Genomic DNA, 22494 nt, shown 5'->3' with positions numbered 1-22494 from the left:
TGTTGGGAGCCCATCCTGGCACACAGTAACAACGCGGACGCGAGCGGACCGCGGCATTGACCGTCTAGGCATGGTTGAACTACAGACAACGCGAGCCGTGTACCCTCTTCCTGGTGGAATGACTGGAACTGATAAGCTGTTGGACCCCGTCAGTGTGATAGGCGCTGCTCATGCATGGTTGTTTACATCTTTAGGCGGGTTTAGTGACATCTCTGAACTGTCAAGGGGACTGTGTCTGTGATACAATATCTACAGTCAACGTCTATCTTCAGGAGTTCTGGTAACCGGGGTGATCCAAAACATTTTTAATGTGTGTACTTCTCATGAACCAGTTACATCAACTTGTAGAGTATACAGATATATTGGTCAAAACAGGAACAAATACAGGGGTGTGAGATACGACTCTACAACATCTGCTATGAGTGCAACAGTTTACAAGATGAAGTTACAAGAAGGAGAAAGATATCTCGGGGGGAGTTTAAGCAACACTGGGAAAGCGAAAGCATAAGAAAGGAGTTGAAGATAGAACACGGTTCTCATTGCTTAATAACGAAATAAAAATGGTGAAATTCTTATCTGAATATATTACAATGACAACACATCAAAAGGTGCTACCAGAATTACATACACAAGTCATATACTGTAGAAAATAGTTTGTCCAAATCTGTAATGTCAGAGACTGTCGCAGTCCTGGAATGATTACTATTGTATATGTTGAAGCAACTGCAAAAAATTCTGCTTTAATTCGCTTAACAGCGATACACGGTGAGATATCGTCGCAGCAGAAATCACACGGCCGTCGACGCGCCTCGCAGTCCGCCGCCCATCGGCGCTGGAGCGACTCGTGCACTCTAGCGGTGGCTGACCGGCGCGGCTCCACGTCACGGCCAGACGACGGACTCTATCCAGGGCACGAAGCTGGCGACGCGCGTGTACACGGCGGGGTAGCCGGGCTCCGCGCAGCCCTTGCCGAACGAGACGATGCCCAGGATGGAGTAGGTGCAGTAGGGCTGCGTGTTACGCACCTGCAGCGGCCCGCCGGAGTCTCCCTGCGAGAGCACAACACAGCACAGTAACCACCGCTGTAAGCCGACACTTGGTCAGGCGAACGCAAGCTGTGGTGGTAAGTCAAATGAAAGCCATAAATATTTTTTAAAATTTCACCGTATTTTACGGACTATAAGACACTCTTTAATTAAAAAAAAAGCGTTTACCATTTTTAATTATTAGATTGCAAAATCAGGTAAAAAAATCTTATCCATCTTTTTAATTTGCAGCTCCTTGTATTGACCGTGTCTGCAGTTAGAATTTTTGGATGAGAGGTCCGCCAGTTATGCTAAACACCGTTTTTCTCAGTACCCAAACATGTTTCGGCACCACTGTGCCATCATCAGTGGGTTTTCGTTTTTATTTATTCTTTACGTTTGGTGTGCATGAATTTTCTGGATCACTTGTGTGTTAATTACTACAGGTAGCTTGTCATGTTTTCGTGTGGCAAGCAGCTCCATTCTCCCCACCATGCTGAGGTGTAGTGATGCATACGTAACTATAACAAGTATTTTCCACAAATAACGTAGCAAAACACTTTTCACTACACCAGAACGGTACACATTCGACATCGAATAATAAAGCGATGGAAAGATATGTTTTCCTCATGCTCTTGTAGCATTTTCTGAGATATTTTCATTTTGGTTCTCATGCTAAGTGCATGACGCTTCATAAACCTGTAGTACCAACCAACTCCACCCTTAACAGCACTCACACGGTAACGTTTCATTTTTAAGCCATGAAGGATGGGTTGACATGACCTGCGAGATATTCCACGCTGCTGTGATAATCGTCGTGTTGACTTGGCCGCGCGGGATTAGCCGAGCGGTCTGCGGCGATGCAGTCATGGACTGTGCGGCTGGTCCCGGCGGAGGTTCGAGTCCCCCCTCAGGCATGTGTGTGTGTGTGTGTGTGTGTGTGTGTGTGTGTGTGTTTGTCCTTACGATAATTTAGGTTGAGTAGTGTGTAAGCTTAGGGACTGATGATCTTAGCAGTTAAGTCCCATAAGATTTCACACACACACATTTTTGTTGACTTGTAGGGACTTCTTTCACTGTGTTCCATCACGTTTGCCACAACTTCAGGTGTACGTACAGTTGGTACCTTATTTCTCTTTGAATTAACAACACTGCTTGTCGAACGCCACTTTCTCACTAGATCCTGAAACGTTGATTTTGCAGTAATATTATTTTCTGGAAACTTTTTATGCACGAAGAACTTTAATGGATTCAGACCACACATATTCTTCAACAATGAACACACGTTCTTCAATGGAGTAACGCATCACAATGAAGTACACTGTTTATAACGACTACTTTCCATATGAACTACTCACACTTTACTGCTGTTGGAAGATGGCAAAGAAAGTGACAAGCTAGTAATGCTACTCCCACGCGTTCGCAGTCCGGTTCGGACCGGTTTTATGTGCGCCACTGTGTACCAATTGTCAACCAGATGTTCGTTTGATCCAATGGTAGCATCAGGACACACATGAAACGAGATAATGTTTGCTGGGTAGACTCACATCCACAATCGCTGTGTAAACAGTCACAGACGGTGCAATATGGCACAGAGAAGATGCCTACCAGACTATCTGCGGTGGAGGGCCATAGAAAGAACGGAAGCAGGACAATCGGCAACTGATTTGGGTTGATAGTTAAATTTGAATAGTTTTATTGTTTCTCGAAAGTGGCGACTGTTTATAGAGACCGAAATTGTATCCCGAAGATCAGGGCAGGGCCGACCATGTGTGACATCAGATTGAATGGACCGTTATTTGGATGTAATGGCACAACAGTACCACCTCAGTACTGCACGGCAACTGGCATCTGAGCTCGCAGCATCCACTGGACGTGTGCTGAAGGCTTCGGCAGAGTGGTCTTTATTGTCGGAGACATGCTGACGTGTCTTCACCGTAGGGAACATCTAGAGTGGAGTCATAAAACATGCCACCTGGACATTCGAAAAATGGGCCAATGTTTTCACAGATGAGTCCCGATTTAGTCTCGAGGGTGATTCTCATTAGATTCGCATCTGGAGGGAACGTGGAACACGATTTCGGAACTCAAACCTCGTGGAAAGAGACTGATGTAGAGTAGTATTCCTAATGGTACGGGCAGGGATTACGTTTACCACTCAGAACCCTCTTCATGAAATTGTACGGTTGAATCGGCAAGGTTTAACTGCTGTCAGGTATCGTGGTGAAGTCTTGGGACTTCATATGCGATTGTAGCGAGGTGCTGAGTCCAGGCTTCGTACCGATGGACGATAATGCTCGACCGGGAAGAGCACGGGTGGTTGATGTTTTCGCAAACGGAATATGTTGCACCCATGGCGTGGCCTGCTCACTCTCCCGATTTGAATCCCATAGAGCTTGTTTGGGATGCTCTAGAGAAACAGATCACATCACGTCAGCATCCGCCAACCACTCTCCAAGACTGCGAACAGCTCTGCAGGGAGAATGGTCGTCATTGCCTCATCATGAGACCGATGACATCTTTCACACCATGCCCCTTCGATGCCTGGCCTGTGCTGCTGCCAGAGGTAGACAGTCCATGCTGCACACATTATCCAGTTGTCGGAATGTGTGTGAAATCCGTTAAGTTGGAAAAACTGGAGAATATTTTTGTCTACCGTTACGCTTGTTGCAAATGTTTACCTTCTGTGTTCTTAACATTGTTTCTACTTTGCTGACACCTGTTTTTACTGTTTTGTGGCAAAGTAAACGCAACCATTCAAAATTTCCGTTTTTTGCTTTAATTTTGTACACCAGCGTAGTTTTTTCAAAGAGTAAACATTTTTCCGTGATTCGCGTAATATTCTTCATATTAATAAGTATTTCGTACTACACGCTTTCTGAAGCAGTCTTTTTTCTTCCTCAGGGTTCAAGCTCTCCCCATACCCAATTTCACTGAAATCGGTTCATCAGGTTAGTCGTGAAACCATAACAGACAGTTACTTTCGCTTTTATTATACCAATACGGATGAAACTTTCAGTTAAGATATCTTTTTTCCGTAATCAGATTTTGAGGAAAGAAAGATGTATAGGTACCCTAATCTATGCTCAAGTTATATGCGAAAAACCCATGAAAGAAATTACCCTTTTTGAAACAGGCAGACAGACTGATACGAAGGTTTTAGATAAAACTTGAAATCACGATATCTTTTTTTCAGTGATCGTATTTCGATGAAATGAAGCCTATACGGTGCCCCAAGCTGTGCTCAAATTACCTGTGATAAATCTGTGAAAATTCTTCTAGTACTTTTGCAGAAGAGCGTTCAAACAGAGACAGACACTACAGTTTATTGTTAGTATAGCCTATAGAAGATAATCTCATTCATGGTCAAAACAATTTAGTCAACGCTTACAGGGCGCCTTCATTCCTGTAGAACAGATTTATTTTGGGAGAATGCTTAGTCAAACGTTGAGTCTTTCTTCCTCATTCGTGGAAAGTAAACACTGGTAGTCTTAATATACAGTGACTGGACAAAAATATGGCAGCACAGTGAGAAATGCATGCTTCAACATAAATAGAGAGAGTAGCCATGCCTGCTGCTGACGCTGTCGTATTTGACCGGTACATGTGATGTGTCCTCGGTACGTTGCAAGTGTCAATAGTGGTCAGAACAGTGTTAGTGTAGTTGCGAATGCGTTATGCCGGATCTAAGTGAATTCGAACGTGAGTAAATTACTGATGCTCTTATGGTGGAGGCTTCCGTAACTGATGGGACCGAAGTGTTTAGTGTGTCAACTTCCAAGTACGTTTACTCGTAAAAATGCGTACAGAGAAAGGTCGAAAAATATCATCCGCAAAGCCAACAACCAGATACACACACAGAGCACAGAACAGCATTAAAAAGTAACAGCCGTCATTCCACGTTTGCTGAACAACGTATGGACAAGAAACATAGCACAACAGACATTAATCAAAATTCTCAAATGCAGCAACAGCCCCCCCCCCCCATAAAAACTAATCATTTAAAGAAAACTATCAAATACAAAAAGTCATAGTTGAAGGAAAACAAGTAATAATTTAATACACAGCTCCCTGCAATGGAACTCTGTTCTCTGGCCTCAAAGGACTATTACATAACACCAACTTATAGAGCCCTCCCCCCCCCCCCCCTCCCACACACACACACGCATCTGAAAGATTTAGAACAATTGCCAGGAACACCTTCAACTGTTCCACTGTCAGCCATCTTGTTTTTACACCTTCAACTGTTCCACTGACCACCATCTTGTTTTTTCAGCTGGTAAACAGTGAAACAGTGACAGCTCAATATATATAAAGTCACAGTGAAGAAGTTGAGGAAAACAGAACACGTAAGTGAAACATAATGTAAATACACACACGTCTAAGTAGGCTGTTTAGGTTTTTTTATTGGTAACGCCGCCGCCACGTAGCGCTCTGTATAAAAATTACTGGCTGTGCCGTGTGCAGTCTGTGGCTGGTTTGCATTGTTGTCTGCCATTGTAGTGTTGGGCAGCGGCAGCTGGATGCTAACAGCCCGTAGCGTTGCGCAGTTGGAGGTGAGCCGCCAGCAGTGGTGGACGTGGGGAGAGAGATGGAAGAGTTTAGAAATTTGTAAGAAATGGTGTCATGAACTGATTATATATATATATATATATATATATATATATATAATGACTATTAAGGTAAATACATTGTTTGTTCTCTATTAAAATCTTTCATTCGCTAACTGTGCCTATCAGTAGTTAGTGCCTTCGTAGTTTGAATTTTTTATTTAGCTGGCAGTAGTGGTGCTCGCTGTATTGCAGTAGCTTGAGCAACGAAGATTTTTTGTGAGGTAAGTGATTTGTGAAAGGTATAGGTTGATGTTAGTCAGGGCCATTCTTTTGTAGGGATTACTGAAAATCAGTTTGCGTTGCGCTAAAAATATTGTGTGTCAGTTTAAGCAGAGTCTTGTATAATTTTTCTAAGGGGATGTTTCAGATGTCGACCCTTAGCCGAGGATACCTCACTGGAATCTTCTGATTTTTTCTTGTAGTTGGTGTAATTAGTGTAGATTTTGTTTATTGCTAGCGCGTAATCATAGAGAGAATTTCCTTTGTAGTTGCAGTCTTTCATTGTTGTACAGTACAACAGTTGTGGCATGCATGTAGATTTGCACCAAGTATTTCGCAGCTGCTCTTGCAATTAACTAGATATTATTTGCTATGTTAATGTGTTCTCTTATTTTTGCTCTTCAAATTGTGTTTTTCTGTGTTATCGTGAGAAATATTTTGACAATAATGGCGTGTGAAAAACGTAATACTAGGCTCCAAATAAACTGAGAAATGACATTGAAGACGAAAGCAGTGTGTTAGCACCACCATGTAATGAATTAACTAATGTTCAAGGTATTAATTTGATAATAGTGCATAGGGAAATGGAGCGGGCTGCAAATAATGGTGTAGGCAGTGAAACAATTAGTGAACAGGGAAGCATTATCGATCGATCGGTCGGCAACAGCTCGCGTCAGGAATCCGATATGACAGGACACAATCTTGCAAATACTGTACATTCAGGTTTTGCGTCCTCACCGTTTTCTCAAATAAGTCGAGATACATTTTCTGCTTGTCAAACTGTGAATGTTGCCGGTGCAAATGCACTGCCGAAAAGCATAGATGATCAGATTCCAGACACTAATACATTATTATTGCAATTAATGCAACAAATGAAACAAAACCAGAGACAAACACAGCAACAGTTAGACACAATGGAACAAAAATCTTCGTTGCTCAAGCTACTGCAATACAGCGAGCACCACTACTGCCAGCTAAATAAAAAATTCAAACTACGAAGGCACTAACTACTGATAGCACAGTTAGCGAATGAAAGATTTTAATAGAGAACAAACAATGTATTTACCTTAATAATCATAATACATATATATATCAGTTCATGACACCAATTCTTACAAATTTCAAAACTCCTCCATCTCTCTCCCCACGTCCACCACTGCTGGCGGCTCACCTCCAACTGCGCAACGCTACGGGCTGTTAGCATCCAGCTGCCGCTGCCCAACACTACAATGGCAGACAACAATGCAAACCAGCCACAGACTGCACACGGCACAGCCAGTGATTTTCATACAGAGCGCTACGTGGCGGCGGCGTTACCAATAAAAAAACCTAAACAGCCTACTTACACACGCACACACACACGCACACAATTTCAGGCAAAGCCATTACAGGTCCCATATCGTGATTTTTTGCTTAAATAATCTTCCTACATTAAGTGGTATGTGGTTGCAGATAACAAACTGTTAAAGAAATCAGTCAGTGTAAAAAATAACACATCAAGAAAACCACACCATGTGGTAAAAAGGTATGAATTCATAATTTTCTGTTTTTCTTTGAAAATATGCAATTATAATTTTAAAAACTAATATTTAGATGTATACAAACAGTAAAGAACATTCTATATGTTTAACAGCCATAAAATAAAAGCCCACTGATGATGTTGCAACTGCAGTGAAACACGTTTGGGATAAAAAAGGAGAGAGAGGAGAGGAGGAGATTAGTGTTTAACGTCCCGTCGACAACGAGGTCATTAGAGACGGAGCGCAAGCTCGGGTTAGGGAAGGATTGAGAAGGAAATCGGCCGTGCCCTTTCAAAGGAACCATCCTGGCATTTGCCTGAAGCGATTTAGGGAAATCACGGAAAACCTAAATCAGGATGGCCGGAGACGGGATTGAACCGTCGCCCTCCCGAATGCGAGTCCAGTGTGCTAACCACTGCGCCACCTCGATCGGTGGGATAAAAAACAAAAATGTATTTTGCTAAAGGCAGTCTCCATCCAAAAATATATGTAGTAGACTGAAGTGTATGTTGAGTGATCGTGATGGACGTTCAGTGAAGAGAATTCTACATCTACATCCATACTCCGCAAGCCACCTGACGGTGTGTGGCGGAGGGTACCCTGAGTACCTCTATCGGTTCTCCCTTCTAACGAAACATAACAGGACAGCAGCTGCAAAAGTCATTGAAGAAGTCAATGTCGCACTCGCGAACCCTGTCAGCACCAAAGCAACACGGAGGGAGCTCCATAGGTATGGAACTGCATGGCGAGCTGGAGTTCCGAGACTGCTCACCAGTGAAGCAAATGCCTACACCAGGAAAACATGGTGCCGAAGCCATAAAGCCTTGGCTATGGAGCAATGGAATCAACTCATTTGGTCGGACGACTCGTTTCAGACTGGTCTCAACTTCTGGCCCTAGAGTGAAAAATGATGTGGAACCTGTAATGACATGGGGAGCCATATTGTGATATTCCACGGGCCCCGTGGTTGCTCTGGAAGTTTGGACTACTGGCAATGATTATGTGACCATTTTGACTGATCAAGTCCATCCCATTGTACAAGGTTTCTTCCGCAGCGGCGAAGCTGTGTTCCAAGACGACAGGGCCCCTACTCAGAGCTCGCATCGTCCAAGACTGGTTTTTTGAGTACGGGAATGAACTGTCACACATCACCTGGCCGCCAGTCGCCAGATCGCAGTAGTATTCAGCACTAGTAGTTCACTTTGGAGAGAAGAGTGAGTGGTCCTTATCCTCCTCCACCACGTTACGTGCCGCTATTTTTCAGGAAGAACATTACCTAGAATACAGGACTCGTCTCTATCCATTTCGAGACGACTGGAAGCTATTTTGGATGCAAACGGTTTTCCTACGCCGTATGAGCCGCAGTAATGTTTTGTGTTTGTGGTATTCCATATATTTTTATCCATCCTCTGTACACTGCTGGCCATCAGACTGTAACTCCGGGAAGGACAGGAAACGACACAGTCTTTCTTATACTGTGAAAGCATTATATTAGGAAGAATACACGATTAAATTTGTGGGTGATGTATACAGGATGTAACCCAGCTGCGCACTGGGTAGAGCCAAGCTTGGACGGCAGATTGGGGTTCGTCATTTTATTCTGTTTCAGAGTTCGTGAATCGTAGTGGCTGCAGAGTGGTCACGTGTCAGCCTCTCGGCAGCCTAACTGGGTTCTGCGACTGATCACTCATTTTCAAAAAGCCCGCCAAATTGAGGCAGCCACGAGAGAATGTTGCAGCTGTGCTGGCTAATCCTGAATACTTATTTAGTCACCTAATCGCCGTTGCCGAGCGCTACGAGCATCACTACGAGAGAGAGAGAGAGAGAGAGAGAGAGAGAGAGAGAGAGAGAGAGAGAGAGAGGAGGAGGAGGATTGTAATCACTCGAAACTACCGCCAATAAAAGCAAAGATCCAACAGTTATCGGGCAAAGTGATGCAGAGTGTTTTGTCGGGACTGTCCTAGTGCGGCGCTGGTAAGGGAGAAAACGTTGCATGAGCGCACTACCGAAAATCTCCAAACAAAGTTGCAGAAGAAGCGTCGCGGGGAAGCTGTCTGCTGCAGTACTGTTGCTCCACGGCAACACGCCCCAGCTCAGCCTGCACAGAACGCAGCTATACATGCTGCCTCTTTGGGCTATCAAATTTTGGCTTACTCTCGTTATCATCCTGACATCGCTTGCAACGATTGCTTCCTCTTTCATTCAATGAAGCAACCATTGCTTGCCAGGCATTTCCAGAATGACAAGAGGATTTTTGAGGTGGGAAGTTTCCTGAATAGCCTAAATGTTATGGTGTTGGGGCTGTCAAGATCCGTTAAGAGGTCGAATGTTACTGATCGGTCACGAAAACTGACAACGGCGAGGAGAGCAGTGTGCTGATCACATGCCCCTCCTTACCGGCACTCGGTGGCGTGTAAAGGCTGAGGATGACACGGCAGGCGGCCAGTTCCGTTGGGTCTTCAAGACCTGTTCGGACGGTGTTTGTTGGTTTTAAATGTTATCGGTATAAGAAGTGTCACGGACGCTATGAGCAGACTGGAAACTTAAGTAGCAACGTGCAGGCATGGCGCTGGAGGGAGACGCTGGATATGCTCAGAAGGAAATACAGCGAGAAAGCGCAACGGTTAACACATCTCAGGCGTAAGTTCTATGCTGCAACAGCCACGGTCACTGTCAGGACGAAAACATGATGTAAGCAATGGAAATAGCCATGGAAAGCTGACCGCGGGCAAAACAAGGAAATGTTGGACCGTGTGGTGTCTTTGTAGACTGTTTTAAGACCTGCGAGAAGCTTCTGCAAAAAATTTTGGTCACTAATAGGGCTTTCAGGGAAGGAGGAGAAAGCAACACTGCCACTAGAAACTCCTCCAAGTACCTGAAGAAGCAGTATATAAACGGCATTCGAGGGCAGCCTCGGCAGTAGCAGGTGAGTTAAGCAGTCAGAGAGCTGACAAGTGAGTCATACAGTTGGAGGCAGCAGTCATCACTGGGGACCAGCTGAGTCATTGGAACCGGTCACTGTAAAGTTGTAACATTACATGAGTATGTCCTATATAGTCCGATCTACTTTGCGTCACGTGAGTGTAGGGGATTCTAAACCATTAGTGACCTATGACGTCATATCAATTTGCGATTTTTTATACATGTCATTCATTTCTAAAAAAAAAAAAAAAATGGTTCAATTGGCCCTTAGCACTATGGGACTTAACAGCTGAGGTCGTCAGTCCCCTAGTACTTAGAACTACTTAAACCTAACTAACCTAAGGACATCACACACATACATGCCCGAGGCAGGATTCGAACCTGCGACCGCAGCGTCATTTCTAAATTTTATTGCTTATTTATAGAGTAAAGAATTTAATTATATGCAACATTTAATAGGTAATGAGTTTTAATGAGATATATATATGTTTAGCAAATAACCAAGTTGCATTATGCATGATATGTTTTCTCTTTGTAAGAACAAAAACTTCCTTGTTGCTCGAGTGCGCGATCAAGTCGTCGAGTGCACATCTGCTGTAACTTTCATGAGTGGGCATAGAATTGTTAATTTACAACCCGGAGTTGATTTAAAAATTATTCTAGGGAACCACGGCCCCACTCTGGTGCATACAAATGGCGCGCGAATTCTCAAATATCGGCGCGGAGCTTAAGATACGCAGCTGGATATCGGGCGTCATCGTCGCCCATATGTTACAGCAACATTAACCGCAATTTACGGCCGTTAGCTTGATAATAACTATCAAAGACTTATATGAGCGGCATGGTAATCGTCTTGATGCTTAAAGCAAGCGAGAAGCGATTTACTGTCGAGATAAGACAAGTATTAATCATTGTATAGTCAGCTTGTTGATAAGTTGCTTAGCAACTCATAAACGGACAGTGATAGAATTATTGAAACGATCTTTTAAGTATCAACGACCACTACACACACACATCAGAAACTAATTACTCTGTGAGTGACTTCAGGAATGGATGAGTTTTTTATTTTTTTTAATTTTTTTTTTAAATTTCAGCTAACTGGTATTACTAAACTTCTTTCGAGGTTGAAACTCCATCAGTGGTGTCACGCTCATTCGGTTTAGTACAACGATAGATAGTACTAGCTACGCTACTATTTACAGTTTTAAAAGAAAAGAGAACACATATGTTTCTTTCTTTTGAGAAATGTTTGTTCTTCAGTCATCAGTCTTCTCAAATCAGAGGCACGAGTGATGCTCCTTCATAGCACTACGATATCGTGAACCACCACACACATATGCCCCCTTCTCACTACATTTCTGCATTGAAAACCCTGAGATATAGCCGCGGTACGAAGAAGGAAGAAAGAGGAGGAAAGATCAGCGAAAGAAACGTAATTAGCAAACAGAGAAGGGGAGGTCACAAAGTGACAGTTGAATGATGCTGCAGGAAACTACGAGAAGACTGCACACATTCGACAGAAGCACTGATTCTCCGGTAAGTATCCAACCACAGTTCTAACACTGTATTTTGTATCTGTTAGTAAAGAACAAGCTCCTTAGAGACTGTCTCTAGAAGTAGCAAAGAGTAATAGTATTTGTCCGTCAGAATATACAGAGGAACAAGCGGCGCCTTACACTTGTCTCCTAGTGTTTAGTTGCGAGAGTCGCAAAGGGGATTGATTGATTTTTCGGTGTATAAGAAGGAGCGAGTGCTGCCTCGCACTCGTCTTCTTGCCTTGATTCGAGTATTTGATGTTATCAGAAATATTCGCCAGGGAATCACTTGTCTCTGATAGAGAAAGGCAGTACTCAAGAAATCGGGCTTGCTAGAGCAGAAGCATGTAATCACTGATGGATTGAAGTCCATTATAAGACACCTCTCCGAAAAATGTGTTCTTACTTCGTATTGGGAAGTTTTTGCACCCTTATTCACTTCGTAGAAAACAACTCTTCTCCATTCTAACCTAATCTCCGCTAAGTATCCTAGGATACTTTTAAGGTGGCAGCTTTAATGAATGTTAATTTCACACCTTACATGAGATTTTATACGTCGTAATGAGTAGATGGATATGTCACATAACATACTTCGGTGATAGTAAGCAAATTTGCCTATCAAAATGTATAGTATGTAATGTAAAAATGTATGACACTCGATTCAACGGTATTAACACACCGAACCCAAATCCTGCATCTCAATGAGCAAAAGGTGAAAAAAGCTGCTGGAAAAGACGCTTTAGTTTGGGACAGACTCGGGTTGTGCAGCCATGGCCCACATACAACGAAAGGCATTTAACAGGGGATTGGTGACCTGTGGCGAGGGAGACAACAAACACATCAGGCAATAAATTGAATGTAGCACGTGACGCCTAGCGCTGCCTGCGATAGAGAAATTCTTTGAAAAATAGATTGGGTAGTTTTCAGATGGATACAAACAGGCCTGAGGCACAGTTAAAAGAGAGTCGCATTTACTGATCATGTGAAACGTCCATGGTGCTCTCGTGATGGTGTCATGTAACTTTTAGGCGTCAGGAGCGGGCACAAAATGTCCAATTGGCTGAAATAAACTCAGAAAGAGTAGAAGTGGCGAGATTACGGGGCAGTTTGAAAATACTCCCTTTGCGATTGGGTAGGGGGTAGATTTCACGAGATGAGAGGAATGCTCCCATTGGTCTAAAAAGGCCGTAATGCGAAGCGCAAATGGACACAGATAGGGGGACAGTTTGCTACGAAAGACAGAATACCGAAAACTTCAAGTACTCTCCTCTGAACCAGCATCAAGTGTAGAACAAGGCGCATCATGCTCTGCACGACGCCAAAAAAAAGGAATTTTGTGTGAACACTGCGTCAACTTTGGCTGACACTCAGCTAAAAATTAGCTGAAGAGTAGCTGAGCTCCGATAGCGGATAAACGAAACAGCCATATAGTTAATTGTTCTTGTGAGAACTGAGAGGGGTTGAAGTATACACACTGCTCCATGTATGCATGTGTGTATCGCCATATTTCCCAGACTAACAACAAACACAGGGCAGTTTCAGCTGATTCTGATTAGCTTTTTATAGGATTTTCAGAGGGCGAGAGCAGCCTCGCAGCCGACAACACGTCACAGCTAAAGGTAAATGCCGCTAGCAGAAGAGTAAAATTATTGGACCTGGACTACTCTCAACAGAATCCGTACTGGCCATGGCCGATGCAGGGATGCTCTCTTTAAGTGGAAGAAGCTGCCTGATCCAGCCTGTGACTGCGGGGCTCCATACCAGACTGTTCACCACATTGTCAGTGAATGCAGGATTCGAGCCTATCACGGCGCCCAAGAGGACTTCCTGCTAGCAAATCCAGATGCAGTGCGCTGAATTGAAGGACTGGATATTCAGTTGTAAAGACAAACTTAAGTTTCTTGTTTGTCAATACATACATATGTACATGTAATTTAATGTTATGATATGTCTGTATTAGCCATACGCTAAATAAATAATTGGATCACCAGCTTGTGTCTACTCTGAACACCAGCAATCTTGAGTAATCTTTTGCATATCTTGTCACAAAAACTAACCATCCTCTGTAGACTTGATTGTCGTCCTAAATAGTAGCAAGCATAGAACCGAAATCGGATGATTTTACGTAATACTGGCCAACTCAGACAGTGCTTCACTATCTAGACGTAAGAAATACTTTTATAGAACGTTCCATTTAAATTTGATATTGTTGTGTTCAGTGTTATTTCTGCTAATCAGGACGTAATACATTCTCTTGACAATTACACTGAGATTGTCATGTCACAATCTATTAAATCAGAATGCTTCATTGACAACCATACAGAGATTAAACCAATTTTGTACAGATAAGCACTAATGTGCTCTGTCGCAGTATAAGGGTCCACTCCTATCCCCAGTAACTTATTCTAGTGACACTAACGCAATCACAGGGTGTCTCTGCTTATGCCTGACAAATGTGAAAAGGAGTGGAGTGTCAGATACTTTCTCCCTGTATCCGCCAAGTCATCTATCGTTGGGAAAATGTGCCACATTAAAGGGAGGGTAAGGAGAGAAGTTCCAACACCATCACTTAGTTTTATGACTGGGTGATAATTAAAACTTTACGACTATCTCTCGCCTCTACAGCGATTTCCTGTCCACCGTGTTGTGCTAGCCTGGCCGGTGAAACGTCTCCACTACGAACTGGTATGGGTCCGCTAACGGAGGGTGCAGGACTCACCTGACAGCTGTCCTTGCCGCCCTGGGGCTCTCCCGCGCACAGCATGGAGTCCAGCACGCCGTTGGGCAGCACCCTGCGGTAGCCGGCCGAGCGCTCCAGCAGCTCCTGGAAGATGGACACGCACTGCGCCTGCGCCGTCAGTGGCAGCTCCACCTTGAGCAGCGACTGGCTGTAGCCCGCTGCACACACGACACATCAAGCGACTTACAGGAAGCAGAACACCACTGGAGAGGCCAAATTCGCTGTGGCTCAAAGCACTGCTGACCTCGAATGAAATGAAAAGTTGGACAAGAGACAAAGAAAATAGTACTCTTTGCAAAAACAAAAATTTGATGTCGTAGTAATCAGTCTGAAGACTTCAATCAATCCACTCTTCTTGTTTCTCAGAGTATTTCCTATCCATTATTTTAGTCAAGTTGTGTTACAAATCTTTTTTCTCAAATTCTATTAAGTATTTCTTCATTAGTTACTCGATCTACCCATCTCATCCGCAACATTCAAAATCTGCAATTCACCTCTTGTATTTACTGTTTATCTCCAACTTTTGTTCCCAAAGTAGACTACACCCGAGAGAAATACGTAACACTTTCAGGAAAGACTTCTGACAGCTAAATTTATACTAGATATTAACATCTCTCTTCCACAAAAGAGTTTCTTTCCGTAGCAAGTCTAAATTTTAAATCATTAATTACTTACAATCTTTAGTTATTTATTTGTCCAAATAGCAAAATTCGTCTGCTGTTTACAGTGTCATTTCCTAATCCAATTTCATCGACACTATCTTTTATAATTCGACTACATTCCATTTCTCTTATTACTGACAGTGCCTGTTATTGTTCAAGACACTGTTCACTCATTTCACATGATTCGTTACGTCCTTTGCCGTTTCTAACAGAATTACAATGTCACTGCAAAACTTTAAAGCTTTATCCTTCTTCCTGAAAGTTGACAAGCTTAAACAACAACTTATTTCTCAGCATATCCTCGACTGAGTAAATGTACGAGGGTAATCCCAAAAGTAAGGTCTCCTATTTTTTTATAAGTACAGAACTCTGTGTGGCAGTTGGCCACACTGTTACGAAGAGTGCTTCACGCGCTGTGTGTGAAGATGCGCACGCCGCGCTGAGGCGCTCAGTCTTGGCTTGCCAGCCGTTGAGAATGGAGCTCCCGTTGGATGTTACCGCCAAGAGTGAATTGCGCGCACTTATTTGGTATTTATAGCAATAAAGAATAGCCAACCAGAGCTACAAATCACGACCTTAGCTTCGAGACGAGGGGATACAACGTGTAAAAAATTAGGATTTAACGTATTCTTGCACAAGCGTTGGTACTTTTTACGATGAGTAAGAAGCTATTCGGCGTATTATCACAATATATTTGGTATCTGGCATATTCTTCCAACCACTGGGAAGTGCAACGTCGAGGGTGCTTTCCGTGGTAGCAGTTATTAAGACTTCTTGCTTTAACTGCTGAGGGCATACTGGGATTAATGTAATTTTGTCCTTGCTGTCCCTACGGGAATGATACAAAGGGGACTGTAGTATATTCCTAGGTTTCTCTCTTAAAGCTGATTCCTGAAAGTTTGGAAGCAGGCGTTTGTGACGTATGCCTTCAGGCGCCTGTGAATTCACCTTTTTCCGCACTTCCTATTTGGCTCGGGTCTTAGGCGCTTGAGCAATATTCTAGGATTGTTCGCACGCGTATTTTGTAAGTAATCTCCTTAGCAGACTGATTGCAGTTTGCCAGTATCCTACCAGTCTGAATCTGCCACCTGCATTCCTTTCGACCGGGCCTATGTAGTCGTTATATATTTTTCCTTTTTTTTTTGGGTCGTGAGTCACTTCGGAGTATCGTTTACGCCCAACATTGCCAATTATTTGTTGGATACATTCTCATCACTGTGTCCCCCTTCAGATTTTTCACTTTACACCACCCTTTAGTACCACTGATGTTATTCCCTGAAGTATTCTATCGTACTGTCTGTCCCCTCTCCTTGTCGGTGTTTGCCACGTATTACTTTCCTCCCTAGTTAACAGGAGAACCTCTTTTATAATCCTCCCAGTAAATTTTCTGCATCTTTTATAACGCCAAATCTCAAATGATCTGATCGTCTCCTTTTCCGGTTTTCGCACAGTACAGCATTCACTTCCATGCACTTCTATGCCACAAATATATAACGGACAGTGAAACGAAAACGAGACATATGGAAAAAAGTAAGTGAAAAGACGGCCAGTGCCTTCATTGAAATATGTTCGCGGTTGCCTACGAAACCATGATTGCACCCAGACGTACACCTCTTCGTCCGAAGGAAATCGACACCCACGAGTCTTTCTTCGGATCTCCAGAAATATGAAACCCCATGGGGAGGTATCGGAACTCTGTGGAGGATGTGTAAGGGCTTCCCAGGGAAACTTCTGCAGAGTGGTGGGAACAACTTTGGCAACATGTGGGCAGCCCTTGTCCTGCAACAGAATGACATGTCCGTAGACCTTCATGGGCGTTCGGACTTGATGGCGCTCCTCGGCTTTTGCAAATTGTCCAGATACTGTGTCAACCAAAGCGCGCCATCAAGTCAAAGCCCGCAGCTGCTGGAAAACGGCGTCATTCCGTTCGATGAGAATGTTCGTCCACATTTTGAAAATGTTTCGAGTATGTTGCAGAAGCTTAGCTGGGAAGCCCTTACACATCCTCCAAATATGTTCAAATGTGTGTGAAATCTTATGGGATTTAACTGCTAAAGACATCAGTCCCTAAGCTTACACACTACTTAACCTAAATTATCCTAAGAACAAACACACACACCCATGCCCGAGGGAGGCCTCGAACTTCCGCCGGGACGAGTCGCAGGGTCCATGACTACAGCGCCCGCGACCGCTCGGCTAATCCCGCGCGGTACACATCCTCCATGTAGTTCCGGTCTCTAACCATGCGATTTCCATATTTTTTGAGCGGTGAAGGAATATATACATGGGCGTCGAGTTGCTTCAGACGAAGAGCTGCAGGCCTGGGTAAAATGATTGTTGTTCTGCAGGCAGTCGCAAAAATTTTTCCGTGAAGGCGTCGACCGTCTCTTCTCACAGTGGGAAAAAATGTAGAAGCGGTTACGGCTACTGCTTTTGAACTAATAAACAATTTTCTTACTTTTTCCCATTTGTCTAATTTTCATTTGACTCCCCTTTATATATTTTCAGAAATTTCTTTCTCAGGGTGACAATTATTGAACTATATGAAATGAAATCGTCATAACTTATGAACGTTTTGCGTTAGGACGCTCAAACTGCACAGTTGGCCGCGGGGCATGGTGGGGATTAGTACGCGAATGTGTGGTTTGGTTTAGCGACGAAGCCCACTTACATTTGGATGGGTTCGTCAAAAAGTAAAATTGGCGAGTTTGGGGGGCTAAGATTTCGCATTTCGCGATCGAACTGTAACTCACTTATGTTGTCATATGATCCCATATTTCTCGATTCGTACAGTGCACAGTTCTACACTCCTGAACATTCCATGCAAGTTTCCAACCCTTGCAACACACGAGAAGCTGATCAAGACGTGAGTGAGGAGCTTTCTGCAGCCAGTACTGCTTTGCAGTGGGTGGGTAAGCGGCGGCCGCCCACCCCGCCCGCGGGAAGCCTCACCCCGCTCGGTCTTGCCCCAGCCGGTGACGATGGCCCTGGGGTCCCGCGGCTGCAGCTGCGTGCCCAGGCAGGCGGGCCGCACGAACTCGTTGAACTCTGCGTCGGCGTCGAGCCGCAGCAGCCCCACGTCGTTGTCCTTGAGCGGGTAGCGGTAGTCGGGGTGCCAGACGCGCCGCTCCACGCGGAAGTCCTGCGCCGTCACGTGGTCGCCGCTGCCCTCCGGCTCGAGGTCACCCAGGCGCACCCAGCGTGGCGGGCCCCTGTCCACGGCACAGAGCACCTCTACGTTAGTCACAGCTACGAGAAAACGTACGACTACAGCAGCTTTCAACACACGCTTCTAGATTTCATTACATTAAGTATATTTTTTGCCCAATAGATCCGTAGTGATGAGAGCCTAAAGGATGTACACCAGGGGTGTCCAACCTGCAGCCCGCAGGCCGCATGCTGCCCAAAGCAAGTATCAATGAGGCCCAAGAAGTGAGCTTCTGTCACACGATCGTAAAAGAAGTCTTTAAAAATCCGTCCATGTAAACTTTTAATTTCAGACTTCCGCCACACGATGCTATTCTCTTCTCTCATTGGTCCATCCTATTCTTCTCCCCTCTCCCTCTAACAAACAGTGGTTACTGTTAGTGTTAAGTATATTATGTGCGGTCCAAAAATACTCGTCTTCTTCTAGTGTGGCTCAGGTAAGCTAAAAGGTTGGACATCTCTGATTTAGACCATGTCATGAAACAAGACTACATAATGCATAAAAAGATATCTAACGTCCCTGCGACACATTCTGTGTGAATTAGGCCTCATGTAAGTGAAATACAATAAGTTAAAAATATGTTTATTTAAGAAGCAATGAACTTTTCATAACACATAAATGTACAGCATAGCGTGTTTAAAAAAGATGGAACAATCGCATAGCGTCATGTCTGGCGATCTTGGAGGTCAAAAATGCAGGGCAGTGTCGAGGGATCCTGTGCGCCCTATCCAGCGCTGAGCTATCTTTAAACGCTGCAGAAGTGGCTTTTCCCATAACTTCGGGACGTCTCCGATGACTACCTTTTTCCAACGGAATGGAGTTCCAACACAATGGGACCATAACGTACGTCAGTTTCTCAAATGGTGCAAATGGCTCTGGGCACTATGGGACTTAACCTCTGAGGTCATCAGTCCCCTAGAACTTAGAACCACTTAAACCTAACTAACCTAAGGACAGCACACACATCCATGCCGAGGCAGGGTTGGAACCTGCGACCGTAGCGGTCTCTCGGTTCCAGACTGTAGCGCCTAGAACCGCACGGCCACTGCGGCCGGCTCAGTTTCTCAATGACGCTCTGTGTCAACGCTGGATAGGGCACACGGTACCGCGAGACATTGCCCCGTATTATTCGCCCATTCTTCGCCTCCAAGATCGACAGACATGGCTCCATGAGATTTTTTCTTCTGGGGATATGCGAAGGAAACTGTATTCATCTAGTAGTCAGATGAGAGATGTTTAATCGTCTGACTGTTGATCCGATCAGGCGCAGGAGCAGTGTCAGGGCAATGTGCAAGGGCTCTGAGGAGCTCCCCCTTTGTAAATGGGGAGTTATAGGATTCATTGTGGCGTGTAGTGAACAAGAGGACTTTCCCTTCCAGCCGCTGTTTGAGAGTGCAAAAGGCTGGCGGGTAGTTCTCTTACTCAGAGGCGTGAGCATAGTGCTCACCAAAGTGCTCGGCAATCGCGTTTGCGTCGGTAGATAACACGCCATTTATGTCAACACCGGGAACACCAGTTGGGGTCTGGTACCTGAAAACATGTTAGATCCTTGGCCAGACTTGGGAAGGTTGACATATGGTACCCTAGGGTCGAGACGTATCTCTCCCAACACTCCTGCTTCCGTCGTTTGATAAGCTGGTGAACGCGGGCACTCAGCCGTTTAAAGGCTATGAGGTGCTCCTCGGAAGTATGCCGCTTATGCCGCTGTAGAGCTCGCCGACGCTCCTTAATTGCTTCAGCGACTTCCGGAGACCACCAAGGGACTGCTTTCCGCCGGGGGCACCCTAAAGAGCGAGGGATCTCGTTTTCGGCCGCAGGAACGATTGTTGTACTCACCTGCTCAACCATCACATTGATGTTCCCGTGTGGGGGAGATTCAACAGTGACAGCAGAGGTGAAAGTGTCTTAGTCCGTCTTGTTTAAAGCCCATCTGGTCAGGCTTCCATAGGCCGGACGCCAGGGCAGTGACAGGAAGATGGGGAAGTGGTCATTACCACACAGGTCGCCACGTGCTCTCCAGTAGATAGATGGAAGAAGTCCTGAGCTGCAGATTGAGAAATCAATGGCCGAGTAGCTACCATGAGCCACACTGAAATGTGTGGCGGCCTCAGTATTTTAAGATGCAGAGGTCGAACTCAGACAGTAAAGTTTCGACATCTCTGTCTCGGCCAGCAAGCACGGTGCCAACCCACAAGGGGTTATGAGCGTCAAAATCTCCCAAAATTAGGAAAGGTTTAGGGAGTTGATCAGTCAGTGCAGCTAATACATTCAGGGGTACTGCACTATCTGGAGGAATATATACTTTGCAGAAAGGTATTTCCTGTGTCGTTCTTATTCTGACAGCCACAGCTTCAAGAAGGGTTTGAAGGGGCACAGTTTCAGTACAGACTGAGTTTAGGACATAAACGCAAACACCACCTGACACTCGATTATAGTCACTATGGCTCCTATAATATCCCTTATAGCCGTGGAGGGCAGGGGCCCCTATTGCCAGGAACCAGGATTCCTGGAGGGCAATGCAGAAAGCAGGTGTAAGGCTTAACAGTTGCCATAGCTCAGCCAGGCAGTGGAAAAAACCTCCGCAATTCCACTGGAGGATGATGTCATTGTGAGACTGGGAAACCATGGAACATTCAATGAGGCAGTTTACACCTCAGGGTCACCTGCTGCCACCGACTTATTGTCTGAGCAGTCTATATCCATCGTGTCTGAGGGTGTGGCGAGATCTAGGTCCTCAGCGGACGCCAGAATCTCCACCTCATCCACAGACAGAGCTTGTGGGTAGCGGTGGTGTGGGTGTCACAGCAATTCCCTTGGTCTTGGGGTTCTTCATTTTGGATTTCTCTCGCTCCTCCTTGGATTTCCCTGACTTAGAGGACTTCATTGATCCAGTTTCCAGGTCTGAGGATGAGGGTGAATTTGGATGACCAGCTGCTTTTGGGCTCTTCAGCCACTGGCAGGTGTCATCTTTCCCACTATCAGAAACCTCTGCGAGGCACTTAAATGTGATTTGTAGAGTATCCATGTAGATGTAGACGAAACCTGGGAAGGGAGTGACCCAATGGAACCCTTCCTAGCGAGAAAGCCGAAGGCCACTGCCGTCCTTAGCCTGATGTTCGCTCCATGGTGTGGCCAGGGAGGGAAACGATTTGGTATCGCACTTCTGTGCACTGAATTGAGCCCATGAACGCTTAGAGACTGCTGGTGTTTGACCACCAGCAAGAGGTGATGTACTACACTTCACCATGTGTCATCCACCCTGATGCCACCCACTCCAAGTAGGGGGCCCTCCCCATGGGCGCCACTCAGCCGCAGCTGAGGCCACCTGGCAGGATGTCCATTGCCAGGAGTCCCGATGTCCCAGGGTGATGGGCATCTACTCTTCGGCATATGTGGGGAGTTGACGGCACAGGCATCAGCAGAGCGATTCCTGTGTGGTCAGGGACTACAACCAACAGGGTACATAGCAGTCCCACCACAATGGACTGGCTGCCGTGCTGGATGTCAGGTGCAACCAAGCAAACAAGTGCATTATCATTGTCAGTGTAGGAAACTATGCTGCATAGTTGATGGAAAAATACCCAACCAGGAGGGTGACCTTGTCTAGTAGTTGGAGAATGAGCAGAAGTGCAGATCCACGTTGACGAAGGATGCGATAGGTCTCAGCGCATGATGGACACGATTCACCATGTAATGTGCGCTTCCCTAATTGACTCGCTCTTCGGGAAAATTTTGAAAAATGGAGGTCAAACCCTTCACGGGACCATCACATAAAGGCCGAAACGTGTGATACTCCTTTTAGTCGCCTCTTACGACAGGCAGGCATACCTCGGGAATATTATAACCCCTCCCCCCCCCCCCCCCCTTCTCGGACCCGCTGTGGGGCTGCAGTCTCGTTATTGAAAATTTGTGTCCCTGAACCGTGCACATTTTTTTCTGGATCAAAGTGAATGACTAAATCATTATGTGAACTATTTTTATTATTATTTGCAGCACAGAGTCTATGAAATTAAGACTTTTTTATTTTTTTATCTGAAGCTTGTCTTTTCT

The 22494-nt window shown here is 45.0% G+C and overlaps 1 protein-coding gene across 2 annotated transcripts in view; it reads right to left on the bottom strand.

Moving 5' to 3' along the window:
* Positions 1 to 564: 564 nt before the first annotated feature.
* Positions 565 to 22494, bottom strand: part of LOC126268728 (trypsin-1-like) — a 103175-nt gene continuing 81245 nt past the window's right edge. For both annotated transcript variants that reach the window (XM_049973934.1, XM_049973933.1), the window contains exons 5-7: positions 18189 to 18448; positions 14554 to 14732; positions 565 to 1049 (exon numbers count right to left, since the gene is read on the bottom strand). In XM_049973934.1, coding sequence (XP_049829891.1) covers positions 882 to 1049; positions 14554 to 14732; positions 18189 to 18448 — 607 coding nt within the window. In that variant the 3' untranslated portion in view covers positions 565 to 881. The remainder of the gene's footprint in view (positions 1050 to 14553; positions 14733 to 18188; positions 18449 to 22494) is intronic.

The sequence above is a fragment of the Schistocerca gregaria genome, chromosome 1, assembly GCF_023897955.1.
Source record: "Schistocerca gregaria isolate iqSchGreg1 chromosome 1, iqSchGreg1.2, whole genome shotgun sequence".
Classification (NCBI taxonomy): domain Eukaryota; kingdom Metazoa; phylum Arthropoda; class Insecta; order Orthoptera; family Acrididae; genus Schistocerca; species Schistocerca gregaria.
This window is presented reverse-complemented; position numbering and strand designations above follow the sequence as displayed.